The sequence below is a fragment of the Delphinus delphis genome, chromosome 13 (genome assembly GCF_949987515.2).
Source record: "Delphinus delphis chromosome 13, mDelDel1.2, whole genome shotgun sequence".
NCBI classification, from domain to species: Eukaryota; Metazoa; Chordata; class Mammalia; order Artiodactyla; family Delphinidae; genus Delphinus; species Delphinus delphis.
The window spans coordinates 7,124,219-7,141,321 of record NC_082695.1 but is presented as its reverse complement, the minus strand read 5'-3'; the positions used below and the strand labels follow the sequence as shown (position 1 = coordinate 7,141,321).

The following is a 17,103-nucleotide window of genomic DNA, read 5'->3' as shown; positions in this document are numbered from 1 at the left end:
GCAAAATTTCATTCTTTCTCATGACTGAGTAATATTCCTTTATATATATGTATATACTGTATCTTCTTTTTCCATTCATCTGTCGATGGACACTTAAGTTGCTTCCATATCTTGGCTACTGTAAGTAGTGCAGCTATGAACATTGGGGTACAGGCTCTGCTTTCTTTTTTTTTTTTTTTTTTTTTTTTTTTGCAGTACGCGGGCCTCTCACTATTGTGGCCTCTCCCGTTGCGGAGCGCAGGCTCAGCGGCCATGGCTCACGGGCCCAGCCGCTCCGTGGCATGTGGGATCTTCCCGGACTGGGGCACGAACCCACGTCCCCTGCATAGGCAGGCGAACTCTGAACCACTGCGCCACCAGGGAAGCCCTCTTTTTAATTTAAATTGTGTTCCCCTAGCATCCCTTCTCATCCTGCCCCGGTGATAGGTGTTTTCAAGGGTTGGATGCCTAAACTGGAAAAAGAAGATGAGGCTTGGTGTAGACACTGAAAGGTGTAACTAAGGCAGAGAGGGACCTTGACTGATAAAGCTGGATTCTTAGGCTCACTTGCGATTTAGAAAACAAGAGTTTCTTTTTGCTTGGAATTTTTTTAAAAGGATGAAACACGTGAAAAAGCTGAAGCTCTGTTGAAGAAGCTTCATATTCAGTACCGGCGATCAGGCACGGAGGCTGTGCTCATAGCCCACAAGCTGAACACTGCAGAGTATTTAAGAATGATCGGGAAACCAGCACATCTCATTGTCAGTCTGTACGAACATCCCAGCATAAATCAAAGAATTCAGAATTCATCTGGCAAAGATTATCCTGGTGAGGGCAAAACCCTTTTTATCTTTTTGTCCAAGGAGACCTATCCTTTTGATTCCCAGGTATCTTGCATTGAAAACCTGAGGTTTTCTTTCTTTAATTCTTTGCCTTTAATATCTTAGATATTCACGCGGCTGCCAAAGAAATAGCTGAAGTCAATGAAATTAATTTGGAGAAAGTCTGGGACATGTTGTTGGAAAAATGGCTGTGCCCGTCTGCGAAACCTGGTGAAGTAAGTGCTTGTTCTGAGCATGTCTGTTGTTGAGTATGAGCTGATGGCTTCTTCTCAAAGGCTAATTATTTGTCTTGCAATGATACGACTTCTAATTAGGAGCACGGAATGTTAGAAGGAGCATTCGAGCATTTTAATGCTTTCTGTTGTCCGATGAGTTTCAGTGGGGTTGTTTACATTTTCTTTTCCTTTAAATGTTGTTTTGCTGCTATTCTACCTTTTTTTTTTAACTTGCCAATGTTTTTTTAATTGAAGTATAGTTGATACATTCTACCTTTTAATTGATGAATTAAATTAATTTCAGATGAATTTCAGATGAATTTTTGTATAAAAGAAGTGGCCTATTCTTAGACTCAGATTCATGTGATTATTTTATTTTTTTATTTTGAAATAATTTTAAAGGTACAGAAAAGTTGCAAGAATAGTATAAAAGAATTCCCTGTATACCCTTCGCCCAGATCTATCAGTTTTTAACATTTTGCTACATCTGCTTCATCACTCTCCCTATAATATATTTACACATAACATTTTTCTGAACCATTTGAGAGTAAATTACATGTGTCATGCCCCTTTACCCCTGAAGAATTAAGTTTGTAGTTCAAAGAACAAGGATTTTCTCTTAACCACAGTATAATTATCAAAATCAGATAATTTAGTATTGATACAATTTTGATACAATATTGGTAAAATACATATATATATTATGTACACCTGAATTTATGGTCCATGTTACAGTTTAACCAGTTGTGCCAATAATGTTCCTTAAGGCAGTTTTCTCCTCTGGGACCAGAATCTAATCCAGGATTATGTGTTGCATTTATTTGTCATGTCTCTAATCTCTTTTACTCTAGAACAGCTCCATAACTTTTCTGTCTTTCATGACACTGACATTTTTGAACAGTTTAGGCCCGTTATTTTGCCCCTCAACTTGGGTTTGTCTGTGTCCTCATGATAAGATTGGAGTTACGCATTTTGGATAGAGTATTACCTGAGTGATTGTGTGTCTTGCCCAGGGTCTGACCTCTGGGGGCACACGATGTCTCTTTGCCCTAATAGGGATGTTAATTTAGCTAATTTGGTTATGCTGTTGTCCATTTCTGTACCACATAATTACTACGTTTCCTTTTATAATTATTAGGGGAGATGTTTTGAGACAGTGAAATATTCTGTGCTTCAGATTCCCCCCTGCACCACACATGTGCCTTGATTTAGACTCTACTGATGATTCTTACCTGAATCTGTTTTATCTGGGACGGGACCTGGACATTTTTGAAGGGTGCAGGCCATTTGGTTTATAAAATGTCTCGTTCTGGGTTTGCTGATGTTTCTCATGATTAGATTCAGGTTATGGAGTCTTAGCAGCGTACTCTATAGGGGGTGTGTTCTCTTCAGATAGGAGAACATATAGCATCAGTTTTTTAGAAATAATATTAACATCTGAATTTATGATGGGATTCGGCAATCCAAACGCAGAATCTTCGGAATTGTTTCTTCTGAGTTTTCAGGCAGAATTTAATGAGGGAGTTTCTATAATTCCTCTATCCACCTAGGCAGATATCCTTGGGGAAAAAAATCCATTTTTAAACAAATAGTATAACTAACATGACATTAGATTTTCAACTAGTGGTTTTTATATTCCTTGGCGTTCACTTTAACAAGTATTTTTTGAGTATTTACCAAGAGCAAGGACTGTGTATCAGTGGAAACAGAGGACTTAGAAGCATATCCAGGCCACGTAGAATCTGTGTTTGACTCAAACCCACATGTTTTAACTTACGCATAAACCTGGAGCACTAAACTGAAAGCCCCTTGAGACCAGGAACTGTGTTTATACATATAGCACCTAATACATTTCTTTGTAAGTCCCCATAAATATATACTGAATTAAGGGATAACTCATAAAATTCATGGAGTCCTTTCTTTTTAAAAATTACCCAATGAATGTAAGCTCCAGGAGGACAGGAATATTTGTTTTATTCACTCAGGCAAATGCCTGGTGCATGGTAAGTGCTCAGTACATATTTGTTGACTGAATGAATGTGAGTAATCCCATTTTTTAAAGCAAGAATCTTCTCATAAAGTAATGAATTACACTGAAATTCCCTGTCTGTAAATAAAAATTTTTTTATAAATCTTTTTTTTTTTTTTTTGCTGTCATCAAACATGGAGGTGCTGGGAGTTGAACCCAGGGCCTCATGTATGCTCAGCGTGCACTCTACCACTGAGCTACACTTCCTCCTCTAAATATAATTTTGTATATTGGGTTTTTTCATCTAATAGACTTTCATAAGCTTATACAATCAACCAACTTTCTTCAATTTTTAACTTTTTTTCTTTCACTTTTTCAAAGACACCATCAGAATTATTTGAACTTCAGGAAGATGAAGCACTACGAAGGTATTCTTCCTGTACTTATGTTTGTCTACATCCTGTTGCCTAGTAGGAATCTTACCAATGAATGTGTTAGACATTGGACTTTCTTGGTATAACTTGGATCAGAACCTCTGAGAAGAATCAGTTCATTGATATATGGCTGTGAGTGTGTTAAGTATCTCCAGTGGAATAAATAAAAAACAACCAAGATCCAGAGTTTCTGAACCCTCAGTGAGTTCCTACTAGAACACCTTTAGCAGAGAATGTACATTGAGCAAAGGAAAACTCTTCTGTAGCTAGGACTCTGCCCCAGACCCCTGCGTATTCTCTCTCCCTGGGGAGCTAGGCTGGTTCAGATATAGGCAACCAGGATTTCTTTTTCCCTTCTAACCTAAGACTGAGACCTAGAAAGGCACATTGGTGTTACGTTCTGTGCTAAGTCTGACTAGTCATGGCTTGCTCTCTTGAGAAGACTATATCTGTGCTCACATCAGAAAATGTGGTAATCTATTAATGATGCTTGGCATAGGCATGGGAAAGGGAGTGGTAGCATGCATCCCAGCTTTTTGCCATTCTGGTCTGGACCCAAGTAGCTCAGCTCACTCATGAAGCCCTACACCCTACATTGGCCCTGGAGATCTGATGGTGAGAAAGGATGTGGAAAGATAAACACTGGAAAAGAATTTTTCCTGGTTTGGGGAGAACTGGCCTAGTATCCCCTCCATGCCCTTCTTTCCTCTGGTCACCCCTTCGTCCTTGCTTAGTCCTTTAAGGGCAGGGACACCTTTGTCTAAGCAAGGGTAGCTCCTGGAGCATCTGACTGAACCAGCCACCTGGACAGGCTTAGAGGGAAACAGTTCAGAGAGAGAGAGAGAGGGAGAGAGAGAGCGAGAGAGAGAACCCCAAGAAGGAGATCCCAAAGGGTACTTCATGCCAATTTCATAACTTCCTGCCTTTTCCCACTGGAATCTCCACCCCCCTCCCCTTCCAGTACACCTGATTGTCTTGCCCTTCTCTGGAGGGGGCCAGTCAGCCCTGAGTCCAGAGGTTAAAACGTGCCACTAACAAGGTCCTATGAACTAAACCTGAAGTTTCCATGTGTAGTGTTCAATGTACTTTGCAGCTATGGTTAGTATGATTTGTATTAATTCCTTAACTAGAAAGAATATACGTTTGGGGAGGTTGACTAGCCATTTCATAGATGAGAGGACTGACGCTTGACATTTATTGTCTTTATTATCTTCTTTAGCTGTGAAGGAACTCAAGAAAAAATTAAGCACCCTTTAAAGGAGATAGCCCTTCAGGGCTGTGTTTGGGATGTCTAATGACTTTTTCTATGGAGAGTAAAACAGGTCTCTTGTTTTGCTAATCTCTCACTAAGTTAAAGTCTAAATGTAATTAACAATTTTTTTTCAGAGTCCTGTATCTCCTTCTGTCTCGTCCGGTTGATTATAGTTCAAGAATGCTGTTCATTTTTGCAACATCAGCTACAACTGTAAGCTCTACGAACTTAGTCAAAGCTCATCTTTACATCTAAGCTTAACATTTTTTCCTGCATATTTACCATTTACAAATGATTAAGATAATGCTCACTTCTGTACTTACTCAAAGTACATCTTACTCTACAGATGAGGATTGTAGTATCTGCCGAGCTCCGTTTAGTGCTGGCTTCTGAAACATCCTGCTTGGCAAACTGAGTGGTGCAGCTGTTGACAATTCCCATGGGTTATCCACATTCACTGTTTTAACGCCCTGGTCCAGCTGCATCCCTAATACCAGAGGCCCCAACGAGCCAGCCTGAGAGAAGTCTCCACCCTGGTCTCCAGGCCCTGCCTTAGCTGTCACACCCCTCCCCACTAAACTCTAGGGATAACTTCCCCTTATCCCTAAAGGCAACTTGATCTGCGGCCTTCAGGCTTTTACATATAGAAATGTTCTCTGAGGCAGTTGGAGCAGAGGGAGAGTAAAGGTGTAGATAGAAGGAAGAATGGGGAAAAGGCTGAGATGCTGATTGTGTGTCTTTGACCGCAAGGGGGGAAAAATCCCTTCTTGCATATTAGTTTATCTGATAGTCATTCTTTCAAGTAAAAATGGTGTTCCATGAAAAGTGCCTGGTTCAGCTCACAGCTCAGTCATACAAGGGCTTTTCCCTGAAAAAACCCATTGCCTCGCGGTGTGCTTTACGAGTACCTCCTGTTCAGTCATGTAGAACATTAATGAATAAGTTTTGATTAATTAATAGTAACACGTATTCAAGTGTGAACTCATAGTACTATATTCAGGAGTTGAGGTTTAATAAAATTAATTCTTATTTCTTCAAGAACCTTCTTAAGTGGATGTCTCTTGTTTGCAATACTGCAAATGTGAAGAATGTGGTGGCTGCCACAGCAGTTGGGTGTTCCTACCGTTCACCCGCCAGTGCTTTTGCACCATCAGTGCAAATATTAACACAGTGTAAAAGGCAGGTATACCATAATAGTATTATTACAAAAATGGTTCTAACTATTTTCCTTCTCAAAGAATGTAAGAAACCCTCCAACCCCCATGCAGGGGTCCATGGAACACACTTTAAGAACCACTGACTCCCTAAGGGCAGACATAGACTTTAATGTTTTAAAAACTGATGTGGCTCACGTTACCTAGATGGAAACTCAGTTATCCAACTACAACACGCGGCACAACTCTACAAACCTCTTTTGGTCTTACAGACGTTAGGTGTGCACCAGCTCACTTTCGCCCACAGAACGCGAGCCCTGCAGTGTCTCCTCTATTTGGCTGACAAGGAAACTGTAGAATCTCTCTTCAAAAAACCCATTGAAGAAGTGAAGTAAGTGGAAGTTTAAAAATCGTATTAATAGAAAACAGATTCTTTGGAAGCATAACTTTTAAGCCCCATAGTTCAGAAGAGCGCGTTAGAGGGGCCGTGTCAACATGGTTCTGTTGCCTCGGGTGTCCTTGACGTTCTGGCAAAGGGGAAACAGGCCTTTAAGAACATCTTGTTTCCCTCGAGTCTTTGAGACATTTAGAAACTGAGTGTTTCCTTCATCTTGCTCAGATTGATTTCTTTTTATATATATATAAATTTATTTTATTTATTTATTTTTGGCTGCGTTGGGTCTTTGTTGCTGTGCACGGGCTTTCTCTAGTTGCAGCGAGCGAAGGCTACTCTTCGTTGCAGTGTGCAGGCTTCTCATTGCAGTGGCTTCTCTAATTGTGGAGCATGGGCTCTAGGTGCGTGGACTTCAGCAGTTATGGCTCACAGGCTCAGTAGTTGTGGCACATAGGCTTTGTTGCTCTGCGGCATGTGGAATCTTCCCGGATCAGGGCTCAAACCTGTGTGCCCTGGATTGGCAGGCAGATTCTTAACCACTGCGCCACCAGGGAAGCCCCTCAAATTGATTTCTTTCTAATATTCCATGACTATATTTAGAAGCTTAAAATAGACATTTAACAACAAACTGTCCGATATTTCCAAGGGAAATTATTTTAAATGTAAATATGGTCAGTGAGGATGATTCCCATACATGCCTCTGTTTTCCAGATCTTATTTGAAATGTATAACTTTTCTGGCATCATTTGAGGCTCTGAATATCCCCATCACATATGAATTATTTTGCAACAGTCCTAAAGAAGGAATGATTAAAGGTCTATGGAAAAACCACAGCCACGAATCCATGGTATGTACACAGAGTCATCCGGCAGTGGGGCCTCCGTCTTCTCAGGTGCTCTTGTGTTCACTCAGCTGCCTGCCACCACTCAGAGTTCTGAAAGACAGAACCAGAGAAACTCTTGGTTCCTGAACAGGTCCACTGCTCTGAGGGCTTCCTGACTTTCCTATCCTGGCAGGTGACAAGGCAACTTGGAAGTCCCCTTACCTCTCTCCCTGAAAGCCTAAGGCCTGAAGCCATCCCACCTACCCGAGGGAACACTTTTATAATCCCTCCCCAAGTCCTGCCTGTCCTCATCGAGACAGACTTCCCAGTGTAGGGAGTATTGTTTCTCTTCCTTCTAGTTACTGGTGGGAATGTAGTCTCTGAGGCAGTTGGAGCCCAGGGCGGGAAGGGTATAAGGCCAACAGGCAAACTGTTCTAGGACAGATGAAACAAAGCGGGGAGGAAGGGGAGTCTGAGATGCTGTGAGTCCATAACAGCAAGAAAGAAAAAGAATAATTTTTTTTTTCTTTCCCTAGAGCGATGAGGGCCTTCGCTGAAATTAGGCAATAGACACACTTAGACTATAAGCGTGTTTTGTCTTTAGCTGCCCTACCTTTTCCAAAGGTGGTTTGATTTACTGGTGTCTTGAAACAGTATGAATTTTTTTTTTTGTCTGCTTCAGGCCGTAAGGTTGGTGACTGAGCTTTGTTTAGAATACAAAATCTATGACCTGCAGCTTTGGAATGGACTCTTGCAAAAGCTTCTTGGCTTCAGAATGGTAAGTAAGACTCAGTGCCCTAGACTGCAGTATATTTTAAAGATTTTGCACAGCATCTCCTAAACATTTTGCACTGATACTTGTTATTGAACAGATGGATGCTGAAAACATTCACTCTCACTGGCTTCATGCCCAACTGAAAGAACTTGGCGTTAGGCCAGAGAAAGTGCAAACTCAAAACTGACATAAATTTCATTGGAAACAAATGGAAGTTTCCCTGGCCTCTTTTGATGTTTGTGAATTTGTAAGTGACCTTCTCTGGTGGTCCTCATGGAAGATAAATTTTACTGATATTCTTGTGAAAGTTTAATTTTCACATTGGAATGTTCTGTTTGGGTGGTCTTCACAACTTTTGTGTTTTATTTTTTCAGATTCCTTATCTAAGGAAGGTTTTAACAGCCATTTCTAGCATCTATTCTTTATGGCAGGTATGTAGTTTTCTAAAGTAAATTTTACAGAATTTAATCTTTATACTCACCGGCTAGTGCTGGATACCCTGGATTAAGTAGTCAGCTCCTCAGTGAAGCTGCAGGATGCTGTTCCGTTAAAGTGGTGCCTGGACCCAGAAAACTCAGCTTGGACATTGTCTCATCCACGACATCACTTCTCCCAGTTCTTCAGGCCTCAGGAATCACATCTTCATTTATGCCTTCAAAACACTTTGGCTCAACTATAACATCGGTCACGGTATAATTTATTTAAATCACACATTCGACTGCCCCTCTTGGACTTTGAGGACCCTTAAAGTCAAAGACCATGTCTTATTCATCTTTTCTAAATTTCATGTGTTGTTCACACACATAATATATATATATAATAGAAATATATAATTTATTCTTAGTTTAATAAATTAGAACATATGCTGAGTAAAACATGAAAATCTTTCTTTACCATTTCCCTTCATAATTATCTCCCCCGAAGTGACTACTGTTGACAATTTCGTATGTTTTCTTCTAGAGCTTTCCTATTATATATAAGCAGGGGTGTGGGCGCATATATGTGTGGGTGTGGGTGTTGTGTGTGTATGTATTCATTTTGGTACATATAAATGCAATCACATTCTAGATAAAGTGTTTTTTTCCACATAACAATGTATCTTGGAGATTGTTTCACATCAGCACGTATAGATCTTTTTTTTTTTTTGATATAATTCACACATAAAATTTACCCTTTTAAAGTGTACAGTTAGGTGGCTTCTAGTATATTCACAAAGTGTGTTACCAACACCACTATCTAATTCTAGAACATTTTCTTCACCCTGAAAATATACCCCATATCCATCACGGATCATTCATTCCTTCTTCCCCCCTCCCTCTAGCCGCTGGTAACCGCTAGTCTACTTACTGTCTCTATGGATTTATCTCTTCTGGGCATTTCATATCAATGGAGTCATACAATATGTGGCCTTTGTGCTTCTTTCACTTACCATAATGTTTTCAAGGTTCAGCTACATAATCGCATGTATCATACCTTTTTTTAAAAAAAAATTAATTTATTTATTTTTGGCTTCATTGGGTCTTTGTTGCTTCACACGGGCTTTCTCTAGTTGCAACGAGCGGGGGCTACTCTTTGTTGTGGTGCGTGGGCTTCTCATTGCAGTGGCTTCTCTTGCTGCGGAGTACGGGCTCTAGGCACGCAAGCTTTAGTAGTTGTGGCACACTGGCTCAGTAGTTGTGGCTCGCGGGCTCTAGAGCACGGGCTCAGTAATTGTGGCGCACAGGCTTAGGTGCTCTGCGGCATGTGAGATCTTCCCAGACCAGGGCTCCAACCCATGTCCCCTGAATTGGCAGGCAGATTCTCAACCACTGAGCCACCAAGGAAATCCCATATCTTTCCTTTTTATTGCTGAATAATGTTTCATCATATGGATAGACCACATTTTATTTATCCATTCATCAGTTGATGGATATTTGGGTTGGTTCCACTTTTTGATTATTATGAATAACGCTACTCTGTGAACATTTGTGTATAAGTGAACATATGTTTTTGTTTCTTTTGAGTGTGTACCTAGGAGTGGAATTATTGGGTCTTACAATGACTATGTTTAATCTTTTGAGGTATTTTTTTTTTTTTTTTTTTTTTTTTTTGGTACACGGGCCTCTCACTGCTGTGGCCTCTCCCGTTGCGGAGCACAGGCTCCGGATGCGTAGGCTCAGCAGCCATGGCTTACGGGCCCAGCCGCTCCACGGCATGTGGGATCTTCCCGGACCGGGGCATGAACCCGTGTCCCCTGCATCGGCAGGCAGACTCCCAACCACTGCGCCACCAGGGAAGCCCAATTTCGTGATTTTTAACTCTTAATTGTTCTCCAAAATGTGGAATAAAGTGTATCATAAGTTATTTAACCACTCCTCCTGTTGATGGAAATTTATGTGTTGCCTTATTTATTTTTTGAAATTCTTTCTCTCCTTCCGCCTTTCCTATGGTCCTAGCACAATGTCTGGCACATACATAGACTTAGTATAAATTTTGTTTTCTGAATTGAGTTCTGACACTTTTTTCCCAAATGCAACAATAATGAATCGTGGAAAGATACATGGACCCCAATGTTCATAGCAACACTATATGTTTACAGTAGCAAAGATACAGGAGCAATCTAAATGCCCATCAACAGATGAGTGGATAAAGAAGCTATGGTGTAGATAGATAGATACAATGGAATACTACCCAGCCATAAAAAAAGAATACAATTTTGCCATTTGCAGTAACATGCTTAATGAAGTAAATCAGATAGAGAAAGACAAATACTGTAAGATATCACTTATATGCGGAATCTAAACAAATAATACAAATGAGTATGTATGTAAAACAGAAACAGACTCAGAGAAAACAAACAAGTGGTTACCAGAGGGAAGCGGGGAGTGGCAAATTAGGGATATGGGATGAAGAGGTACAAACTACTACATATGAAACAGATAAGCAACAAGGATATAGTATATAGCACAAGGAATTATAGCCATTATCTTATAATAACTTTTAGTGGAGTATAATCTGTGAAAATAGTGAATCACTTGCATATAATATTGTAAATCAACTATACTTCAGTTTTTTCAAATATAAATAAATAAGGTATTTTGCAGAGCAAAATTAATAATAATGAATCAGCCAGGATTATATGTTAATATCCTGAAATATACAGTTATGAAGAAAATTCTCCTAGAATCTTAATGATCTAGAACTGGGAAATATCAACTTATAATTTTGGTCTTAACATCAAGAATATAAGCTCTAAGTGTATATAGTTCTGTGACTGCAAAATAAAGAGAGGTTCATAAGATCCCAGACATGAATTCTTTAATAAACTTGTTTCCGCAGGTTCCCTACTTCAGCAGAGCCTGGCAGCGCGTGGTTCAGATACCGCTACTTTCAGGTATCTTTCTCTCCCCTCTCCCCGACACACTGACAGTAGCCTTTTATACTTATGCATATAGACACATTATTGTTGCTTTTAATTTTCAGCCTCTTGTCCTTTAAGCCCCAGTCAGCTGTCAGATTGTTGTGAGAGTCTCATCGCTGTCCTAGAGTAAGTAAAATATTTGTTTTCCTACCCCCCAAAATCAGATTTGTTGCCTATAAAATTCCTTTCTAATAAACGTTCCTGTGAGTAATTCCTTTTTGGGGGGAAGTTAAGCATACCACTTGATTTGAAAATAAAATATCTCTATTATTTTTACAATGTCTACTTTCCACATGCAGTGCAACTAGTGAACTTATATTCAACCTGCATTCCCTAAACTTTGTACCCAGTTTTAATGTGAGTATAGAGCACCTTTTGTGACTACCGTAAATCATACAGTGTTGTCTCATGGATTTTGAGTCTTCTAAGTATTCGTCTTTAGCCATGTATAGACTTTCAGCCACAATTATAGCTGCAGTCAGGAGTCTGTGTTCCTGTAGATCAAGTCTTTTATTCCACGAAGGATGTCATAAAAGGCTCAAACTACTCATTACTAGGCATACGTTATGCACCAGCATTTTAACGTTTAAAATTACTGAAACCGTGAACAGGTAACCACTGTGGAAAACTAGGAAGGCCAGTATAATCTAGTGAATATGACAGGTTATTAACTAATTACCGTGCTCTGTTGAAGATGTCCAGTTTCAGATGATCTTGACCTGATCAGAGTGGCCAGGCAGTATGTCCAGTTAGAGCTTCCAGCTTTTGCATTAGCCTGTCTAATGCTCATGCCCCACTCGGAAAAAAGGCACCAGGAAATAAAGGTATTTTGCAAAATGTTCCTCCGGGGCTGCCAAGGGTGTGGAAGGTCTCATGCTGCATGTCCCCTGCAAAAGGTTCCACTTTCTTTTCACTAAACCTGTAAAGCATGAGCGGGGTGGAAGGTTTGTGTGGGGGTCTGGTGGGAGGCAAGACTGAGAGACAGATGAAGGTTTGTCTGACGGATGCCCGAAGAGGAGTTTGCACCTTATTCTTTATCAGTGGGGAACAGTGAATTTTCCTGCCAGAATAAAGTGAAATGATCAGGCAGTATTTTTGAAGGAATAATCCACGTGGGCCTGATCAGAGGAGAGAGGGGGCGAGAAGTGAAACTCTTGGGAATCATTGCACTTGAATAGGAATTATCCAACAATCTTGTGGCTAGGCAGGGGAAGCCTGAGGGGATAAGTACCCAAAGTAGGGTGGTGGCAACGAAAATGAGCTAGGTGGGAAAGATACAGCTTTACTTGGTGATTAGATGTGGGAGATAAAGGAGAGAAGAGTCAGGTTGTGTGTGGGTGTCTAACAAAGGCACCACGAGCATTCTGAGGATAGAACTTTTAAAAATAACTCCCATCCCCTTTATACTATAGAATAAATAGAACAAAGCATTTGGAAACGTTTTACAATTATTTCCCCACGGGTAGAGAAGCCAGTACGTAGAGATCTATATAAGTGAGCATAATTTTTATTTCTCACTTGCTCTATTCGTTGCATTTCTTCAGAGCCATCTGTGCCTGTCTTTGACTTTGTTCCTTTTTGACTTCTTAAACTCATCCATTGATGCTTTTCAGAGTTTTAGTATTTAAATAGATTCCTTTTGGCACTTAGAATGACAAAATGCTTATTAAGCAACTCTTTGCTGTTGGAATAGTTATTTGTAAAATGCTTTTTTTCCTTATTTCAATAATTTTGTTGTTGTTGATAGAGGTGGTTTTTTTCCTGTAGTAGATATGCTTTATGATATTTCAAATTTAAAAATGAAAACCTTCCAGGTTTGACAGACATTAGTAGTAATTATACTTTTCCATTAATTATGTTTTGATTTTTTTTCTCTAGAATTTTCTGGGCTCCTGTGACCCTCAGATCATTTTACAGCAGTTAGAGGAACATATGAATACTGGCCAGCTGGCAGGGTTTTCACATCAAGTAAGAGGCAATTTCCTCTCCCTTTTGTTATGAAAAACTTGATATTAGAAGGTAATAAATTTTCCCCAAACCAAGATTAAGCTGAAAACCTACCATCTCGATCTGTTTGTTAATATATACAATTATTTGGCTTTCATTAAAGCCTCATTAAATTTTTAAAAGGCAGGGACCCTGGCTGTCTTGTTTATTTAGTGCTCTACTCAGTGGAAAATCTGTAGCCTTCAATACTTGTCATTGTGAAGTTTTCCTTGCAAAAAATCCCAAAGTGCTTAACAACAACTTTTTATTTATTCACCGTATACTGAAATGGACCAAAGCAGTCCCCCCTGCCCACCCTCAAAGAGGAGGCTCAGTCACGATGCGATGATAATTTAACTCCTAATTGTCAGAAATGTTTTGGTATTGAATAAGATGACATGGCATCTAACACATTTTGCGTGTGATGGTACCTGTCATTCTACAGGTTAGAAGTCTGGTCCTGAATAATATCATAGATAAGAAGGAGTTTGGGATTTTGGCAAAGACAAAATACTTCCCAGTGTTGAAATCACACATGATGAATACCAACAACGTCACTCAACTAGTAAACTATTTGGCAAATGAGCTAAGGTAAGTTAATAAAAATTTTTTAAAAAACAACTTAATGTAGAATTTCCTTAAAATTTATCTTTATTTTGGAGGAAAATATCAAATAATCGTAAAGCTATTTGATTGTAATTAAAGGCTCCAAATAATTAAGCTGTAGCATCGCTACGTTACACACACCTTGCTACTAACACATACTAAGAGGTTAGTTGTCTTGTAATCCAATTTCTTGGAACATGAACTTGGAATCAGACAATTAATCAAGCTGCCTGACCTCCCAAAATAGTCCTGCTCTAAAACCCTACATGACAACTTTACTCCTTAAACACTTGACCAAAGAATCAGTAGCTATATGTAACATAATTTTTGCTAAGCTTGGTTATCTAATTTTCCAGCACCCACAAGTTTAGAAGTAGTAAGCTTCTTGGCATAGGGTTCGGAGGGGATTTGGAAAGTAAAAAGACGGGAGAAATGGGCTGGCACAGAAGAAAGGGAAAGCTTAGTCAGGATTGAAATGTTTCTGGGTCCATCCCTACATTTGGTCTAACTGTGCTGACCCCTGGAGGTGTAACTTTCTCAGTGCCATGCCATGGATTTCTTTCTGCTTGTTTACCACTTGTGATCCAACCATAATTACAGGTTGTCATTTATGAACAAGTAGTATTTTTTGAGGTAAAATTGATATATCTAATCAACTGCACATACTTCAAGTATGCCACTTGATAAATTTTGATATTTGTATACACCTGTGAAGCCATCACCACAGTGGACAGGGCAAACGTATTTATCACTCCCACATTTTCCTCATGCCCCTCTTCTTGTTGATTCCATAGTTTAGATGAAGCTTCCATCTTTATAACTGAATATTACAAGCACTGTGGGAAACCTGTGCCACCAGGAGCCACTCCCTGTGAAACTCTGAAGGTAAATCTGGCCCAGAGTTACTGGGTTCTAACCTGACACGATTTTTATTTCTAGGGTCTTAAAATTGAGCCAACCTGTTCTGGAGAGAAATGGATTTTTATGCGTGACTGCATGTATTTCTATATTTCATTTTTTGTATGAGAGAGTCCCAGACCAGGAATCAAGAGGCCTAGGTTCCACTCTCGGGTTTATTTATTTAATTTTTTGGCCGCACCGTGCGGCTTGAGGGATCTTAGTTCCCCAACCAGGGATTGAACCCTGGCCCACGGCAGTGAAAGGGCAGAGTCCTAACCACTGGACCGCCAGGGAACTCCCCGACAAACTAAATTTTAAAGGGCATTGATTAATGTTGTGCTGGAGTATCCATTGCTTTTATTACTTCTTCTTTAATTAGCTAAGACATATACATTCACTATAGAAAAACAAGGAAATCTGGAAGATCGGAACTTCCCTGGTGGTCCAGCGGTTGAGAATCCGCCTTCCAATGCAGGGGATGCCAGTTGGATCCCTGGTTGGGGAACTAAGATCCCACATACCACGGGGCAACTAAGGCCACACCACAGCTATGGAGCCTGTGCGCTCTGCAGCTCGCGTGCCACAACTACAGAGAAGCCTGTGCGCCATGACGAAAGATCCTGCATGCCACAACTAAGGCCCAATGCAGTCAAATAAATAAATAGTTAGATAGATAGATAGTTTTTTTAAAAAAAGAAATCTGGAAGAGCAAAAATAATAATAACAAGAAAACTGATAACTTGAAATCTCAGAAACCAGAAATAAGATCATTGTTAACAATTTGGTGCATGTGCTTCCAAATGTTTTTGTGTATAAAATATGCACGTAAATCACTTTTATTCCTGTTCTGAACTTAAATATAAGGTAAAAATTTTAATTTTGATCATGTTTTGGTAGTTTTATGGACATAATTAAGTTATTAGCGGTTTTTTTCTTCCCTTGGTCCAGATCAATCACATTAAAATAAGCCTGCATTTTGTTAACATCCATTAATAACTTCCCTTCTCCACTTCCAGTCTGTTGTGCTCAATGACATAAGATTACTTTTTTCAAAAAGGGAGAATATTGATTCAGGAGACAGATTTGTGGCCCTTAAAATGTATCTGTTTTTCTCCAATCATATCTGTCTAAAATGCAAAATAATCTCATACATAGATTTTTAGCAATATAGTCAAGGGCTTAAGTTCTATAGTTTATCAAACCATTTTCTATTTAAAAAACTAAGTGACACTCATAAAAATGCTTCTGTGTTTCTTCCCATTTAGGTGTTTCTTAATGGATCATAGTAGATCATCAAAACTTTTTTCAAGAAGAATAAGAGGAAGTTTGGAATCTGTTATCAAATGACCCTATTTATTACAGTTTTTAAATTGCGCAATCTGTGTACAGTAGCTGTTGTCAGATGTTCCTCGAGAAGTAATAACTAAGATGCTTAATAATAGCATAACTGTCTCGTAAAGAACTCATGTCACAAATTAATAAATATTTTCTTTGCCAGTTACGTGTATAACTTGTAAAGACTATTAGTTTTTTGCACTCTATATGAAGGAAAGTTTTTTGCTCCCCCCATAAGAAAAGCAACTACTTATATTCTGTTTCTTCCATCTATATAAATAAGAATGTCAGTCTTTTTAACGTCATTCTAGTAAATATGTATATAATCTTTGCTGCAGAGCGTGTCCGTCAGTGGCCAGCCAGAAATACAGAAACCACTCTAGCTAGTTGAAGCAGAGAAGGACTGAGTGTCAGGAATTGGTTACAAAGCTGTCAAGAGGACTGAAAGGCAAAAGGGAGATGAAGAGGGGGCGCTGGAGAAACTAAAGGGAAGGGGCTGTTCGCCTAACATCAGAAGCTGCTTTGAGACTTCCCTGGTGGTCCAGTGGTAAAGAATCCGTCTTCCAATGCAGGGGATGCAGGTTCAATCCCTGGTCAGGGGACTAAGATCCCACATGCCGCAGGGCAACTAAGGCTGTGTGCCGCAACTACAGAGCCTGAGTGCCACAACTACAGAGCCCATGTGCTCTGGAGCCTGTGTGCCAAAACTAGAGAAGAGAAAACCCGCACGCCACAATTAGAAGCCCGCGAGCTGCAGCAAAGAGCCAGCGCACCGCAACGAAAAGTTCCTGCACGCCTCAACGAAGATCCTGTGTGCCGCAACTAAGACCCGACGCGGCCAAAAATAAAAATTAAATTAAATAAACAATTAATTAATTAAAAAAAGGAAAAGGAAGCTGCTTTGCCTCGGAGCTCAGGCGCTGCTGTTCCGGAGGCTGAGCCTCCTCCCGCCGGCACTGCTGCCCACGCAGTGCTTGGTCACCCTTGGCTATAGTGCTGCCGCCTCCAGAAGGGAAAAGAGGCAGGGTTTTGCTTTCTC

At 39.9% G+C, this 17,103-nt stretch overlaps 1 protein-coding gene across 1 annotated transcript in view; it reads left to right on the top strand.

Annotated features, from left to right (window-relative positions):
• Positions 1–16,053, top strand: part of KNTC1 (kinetochore associated 1) — a 68,804-nt gene extending 52,751 nt beyond the window's left edge. Inside the window, exons 50-64 of the mRNA XM_060029349.1 lie at positions 597–807; positions 927–1,036; positions 3,387–3,433; positions 4,826–4,904; positions 6,118–6,236; positions 6,951–7,086; positions 7,745–7,840; positions 8,212–8,268; positions 11,156–11,210; positions 11,300–11,363; positions 11,932–12,061; positions 13,116–13,205; positions 13,669–13,814; positions 14,624–14,714; positions 15,995–16,053. Of these exons, the coding sequence (XP_059885332.1) occupies positions 597–807; positions 927–1,036; positions 3,387–3,433; positions 4,826–4,904; positions 6,118–6,236; positions 6,951–7,086; positions 7,745–7,840; positions 8,212–8,268; positions 11,156–11,210; positions 11,300–11,363; positions 11,932–12,061; positions 13,116–13,205; positions 13,669–13,814; positions 14,624–14,714; positions 15,995–16,015 (1,452 nt within the window). The 3' untranslated portion in view covers positions 16,016–16,053. The remainder of the gene's footprint in view (positions 1–596; positions 808–926; positions 1,037–3,386; positions 3,434–4,825; positions 4,905–6,117; positions 6,237–6,950; positions 7,087–7,744; positions 7,841–8,211; positions 8,269–11,155; positions 11,211–11,299; positions 11,364–11,931; positions 12,062–13,115; positions 13,206–13,668; positions 13,815–14,623; positions 14,715–15,994) is intronic.
• Positions 16,054–17,103: the final 1,050 nt, after the last annotated feature.